The 16,390-nt window shown below is 40.1% G+C and overlaps 1 protein-coding gene across 4 annotated transcripts; it reads left to right on the plus strand.

The window, feature by feature from the left end:
• Positions 1 to 22: 22 nt before the first annotated feature.
• On the plus strand, positions 23 to 15,729 carry RECQL (RecQ like helicase). Of its 4 annotated transcripts, none has more exons than XM_085049168.1 (15): positions 32 to 93; positions 1,804 to 1,872; positions 3,032 to 3,229; positions 5,114 to 5,293; positions 5,780 to 5,886; positions 6,813 to 7,011; positions 8,447 to 8,613; positions 9,001 to 9,082; positions 10,109 to 10,257; positions 10,346 to 10,463; positions 11,081 to 11,219; positions 11,937 to 12,028; positions 13,839 to 14,058; positions 15,096 to 15,225; positions 15,417 to 15,729. In XM_085049168.1, the coding sequence occupies exons 2-15, from the start codon at positions 1,857 to 1,859 to the stop codon at positions 15,603 to 15,605; spliced, it is 1,986 nt and encodes a 661-aa protein (XP_084905294.1). In that variant the 5' UTR covers positions 32 to 93; positions 1,804 to 1,856; the 3' UTR covers positions 15,606 to 15,729. The 4 variants fall into 4 exon arrangements, with proteins under 4 accessions (XP_084905297.1, XP_084905294.1, XP_084905296.1 ...); XM_085049170.1 differs by lacking the exon at positions 32 to 93 and adding an exon at positions 815 to 874; XM_085049169.1 differs by lacking the exon at positions 32 to 93 and adding an exon at positions 829 to 913.
• The last annotated feature ends 661 nt before the right edge of the window (positions 15,730 to 16,390 follow it).

Below are 16,390 nucleotides of genomic sequence, written 5' to 3' on the forward strand. Positions count from 1 at the left end.
GCTGATTGGCGGAGGGGCGGCGCTCGCGCTCGGCCCCGCGCGCCATTGGCTGAGGGCGGCCGGCGGAAGGGGCGGGGCCGGCGCGCGGCGCAGGTGGGCGCGGGGGCGCGGGGCGGCTGAGGGCTAAAGGATGAAGGAGCGGCACTGAGCCTGGGGAGAGAGGGCTGAGGGATAAAGGATAAGGGATGAAGGAGCGGCACTGAGCCTGGGGAGAGAGAGCTGAGGGATAAAGGATAAGGGAGCGGCACTGAGCCTGGGGAGAGAGGGCTGAGGGATAGAGGATAAGGGAGCGGCACTGAGCCTGGGGAGAGAGAGCTGAGGGATAAAGGAGCGGCACTGAGCCTGGGGAGAGAGGGCTGAGGGATAGAGGGCTGAGGGATAGAGGGCTGAGGGATAGAGGATGAAGGAGCGGCACTGAGCCTGGGGAGAGAGGGCTGAGGGATAGAGGATGAAGGAGCGGCACTGAGCCTGGGGAGAGAAGGCTGAGCCCGCCGCACGGCAGGACACGGCAGCGAGGCGCGGCGGCGTCCTGCTCCGCCTGCCTGGCCCCGGCAGCCTCTGTCCCTTCCTCCATCCATCCCGCTCCTGCATCCACCGACAAGTGCCTGCTGCCTGCCGCTGGCAGCTCCTTCCGCTCCTCCCCGCCCTGCCCTGCACTCCCCGAGGCTCCTCTGCCTCCCCCGGCAATTCCCTTCCTCCATCCCGCCCTGCTCCATCCTGCATCCGCCGAGCACGGCCTTCCCTGCCTGCCCTCCGCAGCGTCCCTCCGTCCGTCCGTCCGTCCATCCCATCCCTTCCCATCCCGTCCTGTCCCGTCCTGCAGCCCATCGCAGGCGCTTCCCTGCCCGGAGCACCATGCCCGCGGCTGGCGGGGGTGAGCAATGCTGGGAATATCCCGGCGTGTATGTTCACTGTATGTATTTGTGTGTGTGTTCACCGCAATGTTCACGCTGCGAGTATTCCCACACTGGAGTAGGCTGCCCAGGGATTTGGTGGAGTCACCATCCCTGGAGGTGATTAAGAGGCATGTGGATCATGTGAAAGTCTTTTATTCACGCTTTAATTTTTAATATATATTTCCTTCTCCATTTATAGGAGCGGGGAAGGTCTTTTCTATGGTGGAATCAGCTGGTAGTGATCTGAGTTTATTCCCTTTCACCTTCTATTGGATTTGGCTTACATCTATGTAATAAATAGTTCAGAATTCAATAACAGAGAGAAAATAGCAAATTTTTTGAGTTTGGTATTATTAGTATATAATATGACAGAGATTGTTGTTCGAAAAATGAGCCAATAAATACATTTCTGTGTTCATTTCACTGATGATCTATTCAAAATCAATCCCACTTCTCTGAACCAAACTATGTAACAACCTCCTAACAGATCCTCTAGGTGTTATGGTGGCTGCTTTTCTAAGGGGCAAAATATGTGTTCCAACTTTTCTGTAAAAATAGTTTTGGAAGAGATGAAAAAAGATAATGGATGCTTAGTGAGCGACTGGTGTACAGTAGAGCACTCCTCTTGCAGGAAATGTATGACTTGGTCAAAATTCACTTGGATTCATTTAGAAGCCTGGTGAGCAGTGGCCTTGGGAATTGGTTGTGAATTTGTGTCTTTTTTGCAGACAGGAAAAAGGAACTGTCATCTAATGGGACTTATTTATATAAGGAAATTAAGTTAACCAGTACTTAAATTGTTACATTATCAACTCTGTCAATGAAGAATCTCCTGCAGTAAATTTAAGTTGAGAAGGTTTACTTATAAAATATATTTTAAAATGTATTTATTTCATTTTCTCTTTAGTGACACTTGGTTGAATAAGATCTTTTAAGGATAACATTCTTTAACCTCCAAAGATGGCAGCTGTTGAAGGTAATCCACAATTAGTGTTCCATATGTTCATTTTGCTGTCTTTTAACTGACAGACACAATCACCTGATGTTACTGATTGTTATTTATATGAATTTAATGTATGGAGAAATGAGTTGGTGGGGTCTGTGCTATTATACTTAAGATTTGAAGAAGAAAATTCTTTCACTGGGTAACATTTTATTAGGGAAAACTAAACAAAAATGCCCCTGGACCCCTGGCAGTGTTCAAGGCCAGGTTGGATGTGGCTCTGAACAAGCTGGGATAGTGGAAGGTGTCCCTGCCCATGGCAGGGGGATTTGAACTAGATGATCTTTAAGGTGCCTTCCAACCCAAGCCATTGTATGATGGAAATCAGGTTTGTCAAGGAGATTACTTGGTTTTTGGTATTTTGAAAATGTACTTCGTGTTTTGAGATATTCTTAACTCTTTTCTGCTGAGTAGCAGTGGGCATTTAGGAAGATAAATGTCACCATTTCATGTCATTTAATATGAGGGTATTTTTTCCATATCACACATATTTGTTTCCATAACCATATTATCATATCTGCTCTGGTTGGACCAACATCTCTTGGGAGTTTTGGGCATGGGGAAGGAAGTAATTTCTTCTTAAGCTTTTCTGACCTGGCTCTGAAATGGTGATACATGCTTGGCATGCAGGCATATGTGTTGATTATTCTTTTAAACTCTGGGGTCTGGATTCTAGAATACAATCTGCAATTCACACACATGCATATTGGGATGGAAAGAGGCAAATTCCTGCCAAAGATTCACTTGTGTAACCCAAGCTTTTGGGGAGTATTTGCTTCACTTTTTTCACATGTGAAAGATGGCTTGTGTTTGTAAAAGGAATTTTCCACTGTATCCAAACCTTGTTGTTCAACAGATCCTCTTGTTCTGTGTAGGAGGGAGATTTTGGTGCGTGAAATGTAGCTTTTTGCTAATGGCCCAATTTTCAACTCCAGAAGAATTTAACTTGCTGAGTTAAATGTTAATGTTGCTGAATTAATGTTGCTTCTCTCATGTAAATAAAATACTTTCTGTAAACACCTTTCTTGTGTTATGCTTGCATTGGCATTGACTGAGATACAACTAATACAATTAAAACTGGGATCAGCATGTGACTGTTGTCTCTATCATGCCTTCTTGTTTTTCCCTGCAGTGCTAGAGGAGGTGCTGGTGTCCATTGAGAATGAGCTGCAAGCAGTGGAGATGCAGATACAGGAGCTTGTGGATAAGCAGCAGGAGCTCCTGCAAAAGAAGATGAGAGTAAAGAACCTGATAAAACAGTCCTCAGGAGACTTGGAGGCAGGTGGAAGTAAAGACACTGAAACCTCAGCCGAGGAATGGAACAAAACAGGTCTGCAGGGTCAAATTCTAATATTTTAACTGAAAGATGGACTAATTCAGTAGGGGAAAATGCACTTTTACAGAGTTTTGTTTGGATAATGATATCGTTCTATTTAATTTTCATCAGCTGGCTGGCATACCAGGATAATGGGGCAATGTTTGTACTTGTCTTACTGGACATTCCTAAACTCTAATCTTGAGTTCTTCTGGGCAGAATTATCTGTTCTGTCAGAATGGCCTGTTAAAACTACTTTAATTCTTTGCTTGTTGCAAAGTCACAATTTGATTTGCTCTTAGAATCCCACAGTAAGTTTTTATTGCAATACTTGTATACTAAATACTTAAATTATTTTGCAATACTTATCCTTGTTTGTGTTCTGAAACAAATTGCTCTGGATTTTCTCAGGATTTGATAATGACAATTGTGCATTTAGAGTTGTTTCTTGCTGGTTTTGTGTTTCCTCTTGCTTGAATGGGTAGGACATTGGTGGTATTTGTGATGGGTTATGTAGCCTTGCTGTCTTACCAAATAATGCAAATTGGATGGGTGCTGACTGCCAAAAATAACCCAGAATACATTATAATGGTAGAATTAGTGCAAGTGGCAAGTGCCTCGTGGGGATGTGAGGGCTGCTGTCTTTCAAGTTAAACTTTAACTGAAATCCTGGATAGTTGGTGGTTCTTGGCCATGTTATGCCATGCCAAATTCGACTTAGGTATTTTTATTTTTTTTTTTTTAGTTATTCCTTTTTTGAATTTTATTTTCCGTTTGGACATGTGTATATGTATTGTATGTATACACTTTTTTGGCTTTTTTAAAAATGAAATTAATGTTATAGTTGAATCCATGTTTATCTGTGTTTGAGGAGAGTTATATATGTGTAAGAACACTGATACTTTGTCATTGCATATTATGGTGCTGAACAAATAATTTGGTTTATGTAGTTCTGTGCCTGACTCTCTCCTCCTGTGCTTTGAAAATTAACATTTTTGCAATCAGTTGTTGTGTATGTGTTGAACAAGAGCAGCAGCTAAATTTGCTCCCATTATAAAGCTCATGGAAGTCAGTGGGAAGCTTTTCTTGGTTTCAGAGAGCCCTGGATTTTGACTTTGCTCTTTGTAAATTTCTTTGCAATGTTACCTGAAGTCCCAAAGTTAATTCTTGCATTGCTTGTGGTGTAACCTGGAGTTCCCACAGCTTTTCTGCATTTTAATTTTAATGGTATGAAAACTGCATCAGGAAGCACATAAATCAGAAATTTAAGTTTTTACAGTATTATCTCTATAAAAAATGCAGTATTTAGCTTATTACTGAAGAAAAGAATAATCTATTATAAGCATGTTGGGGTGGTAATTGTGGGGAAGATTAAGCAACTTTCACCTCTTTTTTTTTTTTAATGCTTATAATTGATGCAATGTATGTAAAAAATGTATCCCTGCATCATTAAACGATTAGTAATTGCTGCATTTGTATGAGGGAAGCATTAGGGTAACTATTGTAGGGCTCAGTGTCTGGTTTTATTTATTTTCAGGGTGGGATTCTAATTTCTATTTAATTTGTGACTAACGAGTTAACACAGTCATTAGCACTCTGAAGTTCATCTGTTTTGAGTTTTTCACATTAGTTCACGTCCATGTGCAATGAGAGCTTTGGTCTGGAGGTGTGCTGTGTTCACAATTTGAGTTTTCAAAGGTCCACCCTAGAAAATGGCTTATCCAGACTCAGGTTGTGTGGAGCTGTTTCTGTGCCGTAATTGAATCTTTAAACACTTTCCCAGATCTAAAATTGTGTTGCTGCCAGATTTAGTTATTGAATATGTAAATTACCCCTCCTTCTTATATTTTAATTTGCTTATGAAACGTGTTTGTTGAGTTGGTTTTTTTCTCTTAACAGATTTTCCATGGTATGAGAAAATAAAGACTGCACTGCAGAGCAAATTTAAACTCCAGAAGTTTAGATCACTGCAACTTGAAACAGTAAATGCTGCAATGGCAGGAAAGGATATATTTCTTGTCATGCCTACGGGTGGTGGAAAGAGCCTTTGCTACCAGTTACCAGCTGTCTGTTCTGATGGTAGGTAAGGGGAGAATAAAGGACATAATACAAAGAATTAGATTTCTTTTCTCCCTTTTATATTATTTGGAGAATAAACATTATTTGGTGTGTATTTTGCTTGGTTGATTTGGTTTTGTTTGTTTTTTAAATAACTCATCCAATTGCATTGGAAGTTTATTCCACTACCTGTCACTGCTTAGTTCTGTAGTAAATCAGCATCTCATGACACAGATATCCAGCTTGTTTTGTAAATTGATTTTCATACTCTGTTGCAGCTCAGTTGTTTGTGATCTAGATTCTAAGAGGAGGTGCATTTAATAAGAATTATCCCTATGTGATATGACACTCACAGCTCTCTAGGAGGGCAATCTGCTGCTGTGTATGAAGCTTAAGCTTACATCTGGCAGTTTCTTCAGAGCAGGGCTGATGCATCAGTAAAGGTAATTAGAGGAGATATTTGTGACATCTGACCTGCTCAGTTTGCACCATGATTGATTGTTACAGGTTTCACACTGGTGATATGTCCTTTGATATCTCTCATGGAAGATCAGCTCATGGTTTTGGAACAGCTTGGTATTTCTGCAGCTTTATTAAATGCCTCAAGCAGCAAGGTATGTTTAACTTCATGTGTTTTGTGGTGTATGTGCTGGTGTGTCCCCTCTGTAGTTGCTTGTGGTTGCTGAATGGATGACACAGATGTATCAGCTAATGCTGTTCTGTCAACAGTGTGTGCCCAGGAGGCTGCTGTGAAATGTAAGATGGTTAAGTATCTTGTGTTCACATTTTAGTGGCAACACCACCTATGAAGCAACACCTTCTGTGGAATAAGTGGATTTCTTGGGGCTGTTTAGAGGATGTGAAGTACCTTTGGCTGGTGTGTGTTGTAAATTCTTCCTCAGTTTCTAGACTTGGAGTAGGTGATTTTTGTCCACTACTACCAAGTTGAGCAGTGCAGGCTTTTACATATAATTATTTATCTTACAAAAGGGTGGTGAGCTATTTGATCCAGAGGCCAAGAAGCAACTTATTTCCCAGTCTGTTACTAGACAATTGCTTACAGTTACTTTCCTGACTAGCAGGAGGCCATGGTCATTAACTTGCACATTACACTGGATTTGATAAGTCGGTGGCTTGATGCAGTGTGCAAAACTTGGAGCCTGCTTTGATGCAGAGCACTCTGGAAACTTAGTAATGAAAACTATTGTTGTGTGCAAGGAATTATTTTACTCTTGCAGTATCCCAGGCATGTTTGGTACGTCATAGTTTATTGGGAAAATATTGATACCATATGATGAAGCAAAGACGCTTTGCTTCTTCAAAGTTCCATTTCAGATTTTCCAAGTATTAAAATGACCATATTACATATAATGATCTTCTACAAAGGCTTATAGTGGTTAATACTGTGGAACAGTTTATCCGTCTCTGTTAATTACACCTTATGAATTGCTAATCACCTCTTAAGAACCTTAGCAGCTAGGCAACTTCAGTGTGTTGTCCCAGTTTGTTACGCCCTGCTGTCTCGTTTTGTTTTGAACAGGAGCATGTGAAGTGGGTCCACACGGAAATGCTGAACAGGAATTCACAACTGAAGCTTATTTATGTGACCCCAGAGAAAATTGCAAAGAGCAAAATGTTCATGTCCAAGCTGGAGAAGGCTTATCAGGCTGGGTGCCTGGCTCGCATCGCTGTGGATGAGGTGCACTGCTGCAGCCAGTGGGGCCACGACTTCAGGCCTGGTATGCTCCTCAGAAATCCCCTCTGCTGGGTTCTTCAGGCATCAGTGAATAATGAGCTGGGCCTGAAATAGGGCCAGCTGCTTCCTTCATATGTTAAGTAAATTCTTAGTGTGTGACAAGTGGCAGCATTAGCTCAAGGACTTTAATTCACAAATTGTCCAGGAACTAAGTTAATGCAAATGATTATTTCAACATACATTTTGCTGTCAGTATTCTGAAGGATGCCTTATTCAGTTGACTTTAATTGGAGCTTCATAAAATCAAAGGTTTTGGCTAGCATCTTTGGACAATAGTTACCTTTAATCTACTGCTATACGAGTGTCTTTCTGTACACTACTTTCTGGCACTGCTGATGAAAGAGGTAGAGCATTCTGTAAACTCATGAGATACATTTTAATCATCTCTAAAGCAAGTGGAAACAAATGCCCTTCACTTACAGGGGAGGTGTGCTTCAACCTTTTTCCTGTCTTGGAGGTTGTAGAATATTGTTGGTTACTGTTTCTTTGTCTTTGAAGGAAAACCTGATTTATAAGGCAGCATTTAACTATATAGTCACTCCTAGCAGTTTTGCTGAAAAGTGGTGCCTGAGCCAAGAGCCAGGCTAGTTCAACAGGCAGTGTGGAATTTGGGTATGTCCCTCTGGTTGCATTTCTGTTCTAAGGCAGCAGGTGATTGTCAGTACTGAGCCTTTAAAATGTTTCATTATTACAGTCTGGTCTATGTATCCAAATTCCACATTGCTTGTTTATTAGCAAAGCTCTGTTTATTCAAAAGCTGTTTGTTACGCTGCAGAATAACATGAATGCTGGTTAATGCAATTCCACACATTTTTCTAACTTTTTAAGAATTTCTATTTTCATATATTTTTGCTTTCTGAATTGTGCCTGATAACTGCAGCCTTCCAGTGCCTGGAGGGAGCCTAAAAGAAAACAAGGGAGGGACTTTTAACAAGAACCTGGAATGACAGGCCAAGGAGGAATGGCTTCACACTGAGAGTAGGTTTAGATTGAATATTGGGAAGAAATTCTTTACTGTGAGGGTGGTGAGGCACTGGAACGGTTGACCAGAGAGGTTATGGATGCCTCATCCCTGGAGGTGTTCAAGGCCAGGTTGGATGAGACTCTGAGCAACCTGGGATGGTGGAAGGTGTCCCTGCTCATGGCAGGAGGTTGGAACAAGGTGATCTTTAAGGTCTCTTCCAACCCAAATGATTCTGTGATTTGATTCTTTAAAATTCAATTAGACATCTCTTTTGATAAGTGCAACCTGCTCATTACTTCATTTGGATGTATAAATTAGTTCAGTAGTAGATTATCAGTAATAACATTTATTGCAGTATTACCCCATTAAATACTATCTATGTGAATGTTTTTTTTAAAGTTTGAATTGTGGTATGAGAAATCTTTTTCTTTCCCCTTTTTGTTTTCTTGCTTAGACTACAAGTCTCTTGGTATCTTGAAAAGACAGTTTCCCAATACTCCCTTGATTGGATTGACAGCAACAGCTACCAATCATGTTTTAAAGGATGCCCAGACCATTTTGCATGTTCAGAAGTGCATTACCTTCACTGCTTCCTTCAACCGGCCCAACCTTTACTATGAGGTAGGTCATGTTACCTGTTTGTTTGGCTGCAGCACTGTTGTGCTGTCTCCTGCAAGGAGAGAGGCAGGCAGCAGGCTCAGACTGCTGCAACCTGCTGGCAAATATGTCCTATGATGGCAAAAATCTTGTGAATTGTTGTGTGGTGCTGTATTTTCACTTTGGTCACAGGTTTTTTATTGTTCTTCGTGGAGAAAGGTTGTGGGTGTGTTTTGGGGTTTATTTTTCTATGGACTTTGGAGTTGTAATTTGACTGTTCATAGAGAGAATGTAGTAATTTTTTTAAATGGCAGAATAGGTGTGTTTATGCTGGAAAAAATAGAAAAATAAGGTTGTTTGACAGACTGTCTGTCCACTTGAACTCTGACATGTGCATAATATATTTTTGAGGTTCGGCATAAGCCTTCAAATAATGAAGATTTCATTGAGGACATAGTTAAGACCATTAATGGAAGATACAAAGGACTGTCAGGTAAAAGGTGTCAAAAAAGGCACATGTTATTTTTCATAACCTTTAACATTACAAGAATGTTGGGATGTTTCCGAGTGATCTTGAAGCATATAGAGAAATTCTGCCTTCACCACACATTAAACATCCAGTATTAGAGTAAATTAAATTTAGTAAGATCCATACCTTGAATAATTTATCTCCATTCATTGGTGTTTGTGTCTTTACTGTTTAATTATATCTTGTGAAGTACTGAACAGGAATGTTGACGTCCATAGAACAATGTTTACATAGATAAGAACAATTAGGAAGTTTTAAGATTGGAAAAGCAAGACTCCGAAAAGGTTGTCTCTATGTTCTTAAATCACACATTATTAGTATCCATGTGTCAGGATACTTGTCTTTAACGTGTTTTTTCATATTTGATCATAGTCATCTGTTATTCAGTGCCCAGAATAGGTATTATGGGGTAAATTGCAGATAAAAGCAGAACTGTAAAAGTTGGACTTGTGTAATCAATAAATTATGTAGTGGAAATAAAGAGGAGATACATCTTGCCAAGGCAGCAGAACCCAGGTTTCAAGAGCAGCAGTCTGTTCCTGTCTCTGCTCAGAGCTCTGTGGCTGTGAGGAGCCCTGAGCACAAACTGTGCTAAGATGACCACAAATCACATGGCTTTGTGTGTAATCTCTGATTTAGCCCAGCCTGACTAATGACAAAAAGCAGATTTAACTGAAACCTCAGGTGTCATAAGCAATAGCACCCCTTTAAATAAGCTTTAATAAGCATTGTTCTCCTTGAACATTAACAGAATACTTCCATGATTGTATGGACTGGCACCTGCATTTCCTCTTTAGCCTTCAGGTCCAAGCTAATGATTGATGTTTCCTTCATGAATACCAATACTATGGGCTAAATAGGCACAAAGACTGTATAATGCTTTTTAATTAGTTATTGTATGAGTTAATAAAACTTTCACAATAATTAAGTTTTAGGGATTGTTTGGCCTTTTTAAGGCATTACAATGAGGCCTCTTTCACTTCTGTGCAGGAATTGTTTACTGTTTTTCTCAGAAGGATTCTGAGCAAGTTACTGTGAGTTTGCAGAAACTGGGAATCAAGGCAGGGACTTACCATGCAAACATGGATGCTAAATATAAAACCAAAGTTCACAAAGGATGGGCAACAAATCAAATCCAGGTTAAGTAAATACTTTTCATAAACTTTCATTTCAACAAATTGTGGTTTGGTACCTTGATGAGTTCTTAATCTTTTTCTTTTTTTCCAGGTTGTAGTGGCAACTGTTGCTTTTGGCATGGGAATTGATAAACCTGATGTGAGGTTTGTAATTCATCACTCTATGAGCAAGTCTATGGAAAACTACTACCAAGAGAGTGGGCGTGCAGGTATTGTAGGAAGTGGCTTTTGCAAAGTTGCCATTTACATCCATTAAACCAGTAAAACTGCGCTTCAGTTTTCCAGGCATTTGTGCAAAGTTTCTTGCCTTTGAGACAGGTTTCAAAGGGTATAATGACACTGCCTCTGTAAAGAGGCTTTAAATATAAACTGTATTTGTGACCAGGCCTCAACTGTAGTGTAACAAAGAATAACTGGGTACCTAGACCTCCACTCAGCATTTTTTTAATTACTTGATTTCTTTGGCTCGCCAGAATAACATGACATGGATTTGATATACAATCTTAATTTTTTTTATTTTGTATAGCAACTGGGATGTGTGATTTGCTCAGATTGTCTCTAGATGGTGTTTAATCACTGTATGATTTTCAGAAATACAAGTAGGATGGGGAGTCTGGAGCAGGGAATTAAGGGATGGGGAGTCTGGAGCGGGGAATTTAAGAATTGATCAGTGTATAGCAGCACTAAATACCATCCCCCGAAGGTTTTGTGCATCTCATTACTTTTTTAAAAGCAACTTTCAATCTTTGTGGAGAAAAGCATTTCAAGGAACTTGAGGGGCAGTTGCTTGAGATTTTAATTTTCTGTTCATTTTAATGCATTGCAGGTAGAGATGACCAAAAAGCTGACTGTATTTTGTATTATGGGTTTGGAGATATATTCAGAATCAGCTCAATGGTAGTGATGGAAAATGTTGGCCAAGAGAAGCTGTATGATATGGTATCTTATTGCCAGAATATGAACAAGTAAGTTACTGTGGTGGATTGGTTGCTTAGTTTTTAAGTAGGCTAATTTTGTAGGGGCTTTTAGAGCACATTTGAAAAAGAAAACAGCCCAAAACAAAACCAAAATGAACCCATCACCAAATAAAACCACCCACAAAACCAGGAACAAGCTTATCAGCTTCAGGATACAATTCTGGAATTGGTTATGTTGAGGTGGAATATCTGTCAACAAACCCTGGATTTCAAATCCCAGTCAGAGGAAAAACTGGAATGCTTTGGTTTTGATTATAAGCTACTGTGTTTAATGGCCACACATTAAATCCAGTTTAAGTGTTTAATACTTCACCTGCTCCACTGAGATATTTGGAATACTTCATGGAAAACACTTGTATCTGTGGTGTGGACAGCTGGTGCATCCAGTAAAGCCTTTGTCGGCCTCAGTGTAACAATGAGTTCATATTCTTACCATTTTTCATTCTCTTGAAATTCCAGATTATGGATTCTGCTTCAACCAAACTGTTCCTACAGCAGTGTTTAATCCTTATTCCTATTGGCATAGCTGATAGGGAATACTGGTATTGAACTATTTGTTTTCTGATTTTCCTGTAATAATTCTTCATGCTTGTTTTGAGATCTGAGCTGTTCCAAGGGACCTTTTTTGCCATTTTCATGATGTATAACACAGATGTTATATGTTCACTTGGGTTCTCTAGCCCCCCTGTTCTCTCTGCTCTTCAGGTGTCGCCGGGTGCTCATAGCTCATCACTTTGATGAAGTCTGGGATTCTGCAAACTGCAACAAAATGTGTGATAACTGCTGTAGAGAGAACGGTAGGTAAAGGGCAGAAAAACCTACCTAAATGGAAAAAGCTGATTTGAAGAAATACCTGGTATAGAAAAGCTATAAGCAAACATTGTGACCTGTGCTTGTATTACTGCCTGTTTTCAAGGTGCAGATTCTGTTACAAATATCAGTGTTTGGTGGCCTGCTGTTGCCAAGCTCAGGGTGTTTATCAGGATACGTCCTGGTTTGGCTTTTTGCCTGAAGTTGGACACTTTGGCATCTTTCAGGCTCAACTGTTCACCTGTTTCCAAAAGGGAAGCTCGGGCAAGCAGGAGATTGGCTTACCTGTGTTAAAAGGATTCTGGTATGTGTCAGGTTTTGTTTCAGGATTTGTTTGGCTGTGTAAGCTTTATTGAGAAGGAGGCCCTGCATGCCAGACTGTTCATACTTAGGCTCTGAGAAGGTCCAGCTTGCACATCCTCTCACAACTTGTGTGGAAAAATCCCGGAGGATTTCAATGCTGCATGCTCACAAGATGTTCATGGGTCAGGACTGTGCAGAACAGGTGTGCAGAACAACTGAGCACTCTAATTCAAGGTTTTGCTGTGATTTTTGGTACCCATCAGAAAGCTGAAAGACTCAAAAGACAAACAAAGCATCTGTTGCTGCAATTGAAGTCAGTGCTGTGACTTATATGTAGGAAACCCCATAGAAAGCAAGAAAGGTCTGAAAGGAGAGCGGAGAGAAAGTTGGTCTTGGGCATCTCTAACTGGACACAAAAACACCTTAAACCTCATTGAGCACCATCTAGGTGAATTCATGGAATATGCGGAAAATACCATCTCCTCATATCACATACCTGTTGCAAAAAGCATTTGGACAATATAGTGATCAACTTGAAAAAACTTAGGAACAACTCTGTACTCAAAGCTCTTCTCAGAACTAGACTTTTTCTTCTGTTTTTTTGGGGGTGTAAAGTAAACAATCCAAAATTTAATTTTGTTTTCATTAAACAATTATATAATAAAATTCTGGCAAAATCTTGTAAGTAACAATGTTTTGTTATCTCCTAAATAGAAATGTGGCTTAGCTGAAATTGATTCTGGGATCAGAGATTGGGAAGAGTATGGAACTGGCTTGTCCCCAAGGCTTGCAGGAGCTGTGTGATGAAATAAAGTTGAAATATATCCTGTTTACTGCTATTGCACCTCCAGGGCCTTTTGATACTTAAGAAAGCTCTAGGGAAACTTAGCAGTAGTGCTTTTTTTTCAGTACTTATTCCTTAGTATCAGAGGAGGCAGCTGGGGTAATTCTGTGCCATGATCTGATCATGAAGTAGGATGATCATTATGTACTACATGGACGTGTTCCTGCTTGTAATTATTATTGATGATGAAGCTAATTACTATAATGTAATTACTGCTTTTTGTGTCTGTCTCATTTTGTCCATAACTGTCATGAGAGAAGAAATGTCTCACTTATATTCTTCACTTCTTCTGTGCTCTCTAATCTTTTCATAATAAACACTTTGGGTGAGAAAAAGGAATCCAGCTGTAGAGTAACATAGTAGCTACCTTGCAGATTTTTGCTTTGAAATAATTTGTGGTTTGTAACATTAAATAAAAGTAGAAATGTTTGTCAGGTGGGAGTTCCAATAATAGAGAAAATTGTGTGAGCATAAATATATCCTGATATGACAGAAGGAAAGTTATGGCTTCATTTGTTAAGTTAGTTTAAAAACAAAACAAAAAATCATTGCTCTTATACAGCACAGAGATGCATTTAAAGTTATATATAACTATATATATTAACTAAAAAGAACTTTGTGTTTAAATGTTCCTTCACTTTTCCTTGCAGCATGTGAGAAGATGGATGTAACAGGATACTGCAGGGATCTAATCAAAATCCTTGAGCAAGCAGACAGCATGAGTGAGAAACTCACTCCACTGAAATTAATCGATGCCTGGTCTGGGAAAGGTGTGTCCAAATTCAGGGTGCCTGAAGTCACTCCACCCAAGCACCCTCGAGAGGAGCTGGAGAGAATTATTGCCCATTTACTGCTGCAGCAGTATCTGAAGTATGTAAGATAACTGTTTTGTTCAGTTTTTTTAACATGTAGTAGTAATTTTTCTTTGCTCTCTTGTTACTTCTGTGTAACATTAATGGATACATTCTTTAGTCTTGTTTGTATTTCAGATGCATTTAATGTACTTTTTTAAAACCTTCAAATATTGCAGTATTTCAGTTTCAAAAGTTGGAGGAACATTTGCATGCTGCATCTTGTGCAATTTTAAATAGGTGGGGTCTTCTGTATTCAGGTAGAATGCTTAAATCTGCAGCAGAACTGATTTTAGAGAACTAAAAATTGCAGTTTATACAGATCTCATTCACATTCCATGGATAAGGAAAGCAAATGGGGTTGCCCACATGATGTCTAAGTCAGGAAAGACTGGCTAATGTGGAAAGTGGTACTCAGAAATTTTAAGCAAGCATGGTGAAAATAACAATAGCACTGCCGCTGTAAGCTGTGTGCTATGTGTTTTGTCTGCTCATATAATTTTATAAATTCAAGAATATCTACAAATCAAGTATCTAATCCCTTTATCTTATTTTCTTTGCATCTTTGTACAGCTGACTTCTTTTTATATTATTAAGAGGGCGAGCAGATGGCTTATTACATCTTTTTTCCTCATTTTCCTCCATGCTTTGCAAGAGATTAACAAGTGTGTCTGAGTGGTTTTGTGTGTGTGAAGTTAAGTGTTGACCAGACTAGTTAAGTGTTGACCAGAGTTAGCTCTAAGTCAACTGACTGTACTTGAATAGATAAAGCAGAATGAAGCTGCAATTTGCAACATCCATCAGAAGGGTAAATGTAGCCCTTTCATGATGGAAAGAGTGTTGAGATTGAAGCAGGCTGCCCAGAGAAGTGGTTGAGTCACCATCCCTGGGAGTGTTCACAGAGCATGTGGATGTGGCACTTGAGGACATGGTTTAGTGGTGGTGCTGTGTTGATGGCTGGACTTGATGATCTTGGAGGTCTTTTCTAACCTTAATGATTCTATGATTTCCCCCTCTCTCCAGCCTTCCCTTGTAACACTGATTTAATTCGTGCAGGGAGGATTTCAGCTTCACAGCATTTGCTACAATATCCTACCTGAAGGTGGGACCAAAAGCCCGACTGCTGAAAAATGAGGGACATGTCATCACCATGGAAGGGATAACAAACAGGAAAAGTGTTTTCAAGGTATTTAGATATCTGCTTGATTTGCTCTATAGATATCTTCTCCATTATAGCTTAATTTAATGATTTGGTATCTGCTCAAAATATTTTTTTAGTAATGTAATCAACCTCATAAATACTCTCTCTGGTGTGGGAACATGGAAAAAGAAGGAAAACAACGTTAGAATTTTAACTGAACTCTTTATATCTTACAGGTCAAATCATCTCAATCTTCAGATCCGAAAAGAAGCAGAGAAAATGCCCAGACTGTATCAAAGACTGTCCAAAATTCAGTGGTGAAGAAATCACAGGAACATAAACGGCCCAGCTGTAGTCCTAACTTAAAAGCAAAGAAGCCTAAGCTTCAGGGAGGTGGAAATGACCAACCAGTAGTTATTGACTGAGTGTCACAGACTACATTTAGGATCTAATCGTGGTTGCTGCTCCATGGACAATGCAGTGTGGAAGTTCAGTTTGTGCTTTAGTAATGGTATTTTTATTTAATAAACTCTGAACAGGGAACAAGTATCTTTAAAAACTGTTAAATCTAGAAGAAGGCTAGTAGTGAAGGGAAAAGTGCTTCATATCAATGTAATAGGATACAGCAATGATTACAAAACCTATATAATGCCCGTGTTGCCTTTTTAACTCTTTTGGAAGTGTAGTATATGGTAATACTACTGCAGGATCATGCCGTCTGGAAAGGTCTTCCAGAGATCCAGAGGTTTCCAGACTTCCTTCCTGTGGGAGTCTGAACCCACTGCTCCTGTGAGAGTCAGTGGAGGTTTTTGTCCTTTGCAGCACAAGACTTAGGTGGTCCTGAGCTCTGCAGTGTCTCTGAAGATGCTGTCACCACTGTTCCTTCTGCCTGCTGTGCAGGTGACTCTCCTCCTTCACCAGTGACTGCACTGCAGTCCCACGGAGTGACACTGGACAGCCAGAGACTTGGGATGCTGCAGCATCCTTCCTCTGGAGCCCTGCCTGGGTCAAAGCTGCTGCTTGTTCCAGCCCACGTGGGCATTGCCAGCACTGCAGTTCTGTGCAGGGAGATGTGTCCCTACACCCACTGTGGCATATTTGAGTGAAATACTGTATATATTTGAGTGAAATATTATGTGTATTTATCCCTTTGAAATATATCTGTTGCCTTCAGAACTGGATTTCTCTAGCTTGTTCTTCAAATAGAAAT

This window comes from Lichenostomus cassidix, chromosome 1Aa (genome assembly GCF_008360975.1).
Source record: "Lichenostomus cassidix isolate B80296 chromosome 1Aa, HeHo_3.0, whole genome shotgun sequence".
NCBI classification, from domain to species: Eukaryota; Metazoa; Chordata; class Aves; order Passeriformes; family Meliphagidae; genus Lichenostomus; species Lichenostomus cassidix.

What these genes read in the sequence shown, in the direction of transcription:
- RECQL (XM_085049168.1), top strand. An exon ending in TAAATGCCTCAAGCAGCAAG is followed by an intron (nt 5,887 to 6,812) that starts GTATGTTTAACT and finishes TGTTTTGAACAG; the next exon opens with GAGCATGTGAAGTGGGTCCA. An exon ending in AAGATACAAAGGACTGTCAG is followed by an intron (nt 9,083 to 10,108) that starts GTAAAAGGTGTC and finishes ACTTCTGTGCAG; the next exon opens with GAATTGTTTACTGTTTTTCT.